The sequence below is a fragment of the Nestor notabilis genome, unplaced genomic scaffold (genome assembly GCF_000696875.1).
Source record: "Nestor notabilis isolate BGI_N333 unplaced genomic scaffold, ASM69687v1 scaffold16608, whole genome shotgun sequence".
NCBI lineage: Eukaryota > Metazoa > Chordata > Aves > Psittaciformes > Psittacidae > Nestor > Nestor notabilis.
Genome location: NW_009938882.1, coordinates 1 through 5,263, shown reverse-complemented (window position 1 = coordinate 5,263; position 5,263 = coordinate 1). Strand labels below are relative to the sequence as shown.

The window sequence follows — 5,263 nt, the reverse complement described above, 5'->3', positions numbered from 1 at the left end:
GCTGAACCGTGACAAATTACAGCTTGGCATAAGCAGAACATCTACAGAAGTGCCAGTTGATTTTACTATGCTGGGTTGTAAACTGCACCAATTCAGCAGTTGCTTTAAGAGCAGCTGAACCACCCCACCAGTAATCACAGCCCTCTGCAGATAAGCCACCCTGGATCATGAATCAAAGTCCCTTAAGAAGCTAGAGGAAACTCCCAGCAATCTGCACACCACTCCACTGGGCAGAAACACACCCACAGCCCCTGCACTGCACAGGGTGAGCCCACTTTGCTTTTGAGATGCACAGATTAATCAGATGTGACACATTTTGCCATTTGTAAATAGAGCTTTGCCTTCTGAAGGGAAGAAATGTCACCCAACAGCTGCTGGGGCAAATGGTGTTTCTGCTTTTCTTATCTGTGGAATTCTACTTTTGATACAACTGTGACTATGTTACATGCAGCAAACAGGACACTAACACTAGTCACCAGCTTCAGCCTTTATATAATGGCTGCTATCAAACCCATAACTTATGTGGATCATGGGCTCAGTTCCTTCGTAAGAGAAAAACTCTTATGTGCAAATACCTGCTCTATTACTCAGTTTTTTCTTTATAACACTTGATTTTTTCCTGCTGTGAATAGTGTGCTCCTATGTAGACTCCTCCTCTTGTTACACTAGAGAGTAGACAAACTGCACCCTTACTTAGTCCTGCTGTACCAAGCTGCATTCATTGCAGAGACCGAAAGGAGTGTAGCTGCCCCTCTTTAATCAATGCTAACTTACTAACCTATGTCTCTGTACCCTGAAGGTTCCCAAAATTGAATGAGACATGCTGAGAAAGGAAGTTTCTGGAGGAGGAGAGCTCAATACTGGAAGAAGCCACAGAGAGCCATAGGGATGAAAGTCAAGTGCTACACTGGAGAACAAACAAGGACTGAAGAGCCCCAGCCAGCACACACTGTAAGTTCCCCCACCACGGCACACTGCTCATGTCTCTGTTGCTGCAATTTGCATGTCTCTGACCTGACAAGACTAATAATCTAAACACTTTATGGACTGAAATAAATGTTTTCATGTACAAATATTTAGGTAAAAGCAATTCAGAAAAATTATGCTCCTCACTGTGAGTGTCAGTGTTGGCAAAGCCTGTAAGTAAGACCATGTTTTTCCAAGGAGCTGACACTGCTTACGTAGAGGGACCCTACTTGATTAGGGAACAGCAGTTTGGATTACTTCCAGTAAGCCCTTTTCAAAGGATTAGCAACATGCAGCAAGATGACCAGGTTCTGTAATCAAGCTTCAATAAGTGAATAAAGCACCTTAACAAGAGCAGTCAAAGGAAGCAGCTTCTGCCCAGGACACAGTACTCGAAGAGTAACTTAAAGAGCTGTGTTTGTGTCAAGTCCAGGTTGCAATTGTCCATCTAACAGACTCCAGAAAGTTTCAACATTTAAACACTCCAAAACCTTGCTAGACTATTAATGCAATAACCTAGGAGACTTGGTTGCCCAAATCCCATTGAAAATCCAAGCTGTAGTCTATATAATTCCTTAAGGAATTAAAAGCGTTTCAAGAAAACATCTATAGGCTACCTCCACTCAACTTTCTCAGTGTATAAAATGATTGTGATTTGACTGTGACCCATTATCCACCTCTCAGAGAAAAGGGAAGGGGAATATTCCTTTTCCACACAAGTTTTGTGAGACATCTGGAAGGGGATATCTGTGAAGAATGTGGCTACTGTGAAAATCCCTGATGATGGAACTCTTGCTAGAGGGTTTCATCTGTCACCACCAGTTTCTAACTGGTCTCAAATTAGCTGGTAATGTATTACTGCTTCTTTTTGCGGTACCAGGCAGGAAATGCCATGTTAACAGAGAAACCTACGTAGTTTATGGCTTTAGCAGTTCAAGACTGTTCCTGATGAAGTAAAATCCTAATGGCAATAGCCACATGCTGCTCTCAAAACCAAATTGCCATTTGTAGTTTGACAGAGAACATTCTACTTGATTTGCTGAGAGCAGAAAGAAGATATTCTAATTCTGACCACTGAAACAATAGAACAGCAGCAACTAGAAACACTTTTGCCCAGCACACATTAACCAGACCTGAAATGCCTTACAGATCCATATTAGTTTTAAGCAGCAAAGCAACTGCCAGTTCAGCATTGCTCAAGGTACCAGCTGTCAACCTGCACACACAGCTTGTGGTCAGCAGCCTCACAGCACTTACTTGGAGAACCTCTCCATGAGAGCTGATGACTTGTTCCTGTTGACTAGAGAAAGCTCTTTTGCAGTGATTTTCAAGGACTGTGAAGTCCATTGTCTTCTATTAAACGGGGAAGGCTCCATCTTAGCACCACAAATACCTGCTCAGGAGGAGAGCACAGTGTCAGCAATAGGAATTATGTGAGCACAAGAGTAGTTTCATAAAGTGATTCAATACCAAGCCACCATTCAGGTACTCCCAGTGTACTAAGTCCTGATCCTTCAGGACTTTATCTATCAATGGACTTAGAAAAAAGACATAAGATTGAAACTATCATTTCCTGTGCAGACAACATTAAGATGCGGCCCTTGATAAAAACACCACAATGAAAGCCACAATGAAAGGGGTTAGAGAAAAGCCACAACCCCAGAGTAGGAAGCAAACTGTGGCTGAGGAGCATGCGGATGTGAGCTCTGGATTTCCCATACATACACACGGGCTCCACGAAGCCCTAATGTGCCCTCTCTTGTCTGGCTTCTAAACCAAATGTGCTGGCATTTATGCAAGAAGGCTGGAGTTATGAAACCTAAGAGGATGTAATTCCTACGCAGACACTTTTCATTCACTCTTGTGGTGCTCATTCTTAACGCAGCAGCCGCTTCCTCTGTGAGCTGAAACAAGTCTCCTGTTCATGGAGGCAGCTGGAAGCCTCCTCTTGCAGTGGCTATCACTTACCTAAAGCAATAGTTTTCGCTGCCTTGTCCTGCTGTAAATGGGAAGAGATTTTGTTTAGCTTTTCACCACAGAAGCCAACAAGACTGTATCAGATTTTCTTTCGTTGCACACTTAGTTTTCTTTCGTGGAGGAGGAAAGGAGGGGAGATTTCTTTAGAGTTCTCTGATAAGACAAAAATAAAGCTGTAGGGCAACGCCTTTCCTTTTTTCCTCTTTTCTTTTATCCCTGCTCTCATGTCACACAATGCCTGCAGCAAGTCCACTGCCTCAGCCTACAAAGCTAACATTAGGCAGGCTGAGCTCATTTGCCTGTTTGCCATCAAATTCCTTAACTGATTTGCACCATTAGGTCACAGAACTCTGGGAGTGTGAGTACAGGGTTGCTTGAGCACTACTCACACTGTAATGGAAGCACCTTAAGACAACTTGATAGAAGCAGTCAATCAAAGGTAGGAAATGCCATGTTTCTGAAAGCTTGTAGGCATGTAAGGCTTGGGATTCTGGAATGCCTCAGTCCAGAAGAACTCGGCTGCCATGAGTGGAGTCCCACTGATGGTGTGAGCTGGGAGTCTCAGGGAATTCCAGTGCCGAGATGGGAGCCCTGAGCCTGCGAGGTGCCCAGCCGGTGCTGCAGCCAGAGGAACCCTCCTCAAGTGCTGCACCCTGCTGCTGCCTGGAGAGAAAACAGGCTGCAGATGAACACGGTGCTGTCTTGGTGGATACGGACAGGAGGAATGGGACTTCTCCAACATCCCTTAATTCACCTGATGCAGCGAAGGGACTGACACACCATGCCAGTACATGGTTTTCTCAAGATAGTCCTTTAGAGGGTGCTTTTAGATGGGCACGTTGAACTATCACAGCAAGCAAGTAAAGTTCTTTTTGTTGTGATGTTGAAACACCCTGAAATGACTTCTCCATGTTACATTTCCAGCTTCCAGCTCACATCTCCCACTGACAGCAGCCTCTGAAACGCTGCCACGGCCCCTTCCAGCTGGCAAGAGACACTCAGGCTGCAGAGCTACTTGCTGGAATTCCTGCTTTCTCAAAACCATTTCACATCACCAGGTCACCTTTCCTGTCAACCTGCAAACTCATGTCCAGAATGGACACTCTTCATTTGAGTGGCTGAAAGTAGTCACTGACTGCACAAACCACAACCCACAAAGGAAAAGGATCTCATCACAACATAAGAGTGCTCCATTTTCTCCTTTTTTAAAAAGCACATTGTACATGCAAATAAAGGAGCATTTCTGTGATTGCAGGATGTAGTCCCTGGTGTTGATGCTCAGTAGCAAACTTAATAAAGCCACAGGATACATATGCAGGGATTACAGATAGAAAATGCTGAAAAATGTTAAAAAGGAACCATGTCCATGCTATAAAAAGAATTCTGAGGCAGCCAGGTAAAGCTACAGTTTAACCTTTGGTTTATGGTTAATCTTGAGCCAAGGGGAGCTCACTTGAAGCCCCCTTCTGCAGTTTGAACTGCCTGTCATGAAACAGAGGCAGTTTGGGCCAGGAAGCAGCAGTGGGTGTTCAGGAGGAGCCTCAGTTCAGGAGGAGCCTCCCTTGAGAGGTAACAGGTCACTCGTTGACAGCACCTTACACGGAAGGGCAGGTTCAGTAAGATACTGAGAAAGCAAAGGCCAGTTTTAACTGTTCAGAGCAGAAGCCCAAGCAGCGATGCCCGAGCATTCATTCCACTGCAGCCTCTGGTGCTCCCCACTCAGATGGTGTTTCTCCCTGTCACGTTTCATTCTGTTTTCCTGCTATTTTCTCCATCAAAGCCTCAGGTGCATTAAGACAAAGAGGCCTGGTTTGGCAGAACCCTCTTTCTAAAGGCAGTACCTGCTGCAAGGCCACTCAAAGGCAAAGTGAAGCAGCATATCTGGAATCTCAGCCGCTAGAAGAGACATAAACCAGACCTCTCAGATGCCCCCAAACTTGCGCTCCGCACCTTTGACACCACATTCTTAGCCCATTCCCATGCACTGAGAACGTCATCATCTTCAAGCATCTCTGCACTTTTTTTGCTGCTCCTGCAGCGAAATAAGTCATTTCAGGAAACAGCCCTTTATTGTACACATTAAAGTTTAAACAGGATGGGGAGAATTCTGTGCACTGAAAAGACAGGCTGTGCGAAGACAGCACAGAGCCCAGAGGAGGTGGAGCAGGAGACGGGGAACCCAGAGCCGAGTGAGGCATTAGAGGGAAGGGCTGCGATTGGAAAGCACCACATCAACCTCCAGTAACTTTAACTCAGAGTTTTGAAGGGAGAATAAACCCCCACGTACCTGGAAAGGTCCTGAAATAAAAGCTTTTGAGCA

At 45.1% G+C, this 5,263-nt stretch overlaps 1 protein-coding gene across 1 annotated transcript in view; it reads right to left on the bottom strand.

Moving 5' to 3' along the window:
• The window catches only part of LIMA1 (LIM domain and actin binding 1), a 20,906-nt gene extending 18,564 nt beyond the window's left edge, over positions 1–2,342 (bottom strand). The window contains exon 1 of the mRNA XM_010019583.1: positions 2,224–2,342. Within this exon, the coding sequence (XP_010017885.1) occupies positions 2,224–2,342 (119 nt within the window). The remainder of the gene's footprint in view (positions 1–2,223) is intronic.
• Between the last annotated feature and the right edge of the window lie 2,921 nt (positions 2,343–5,263).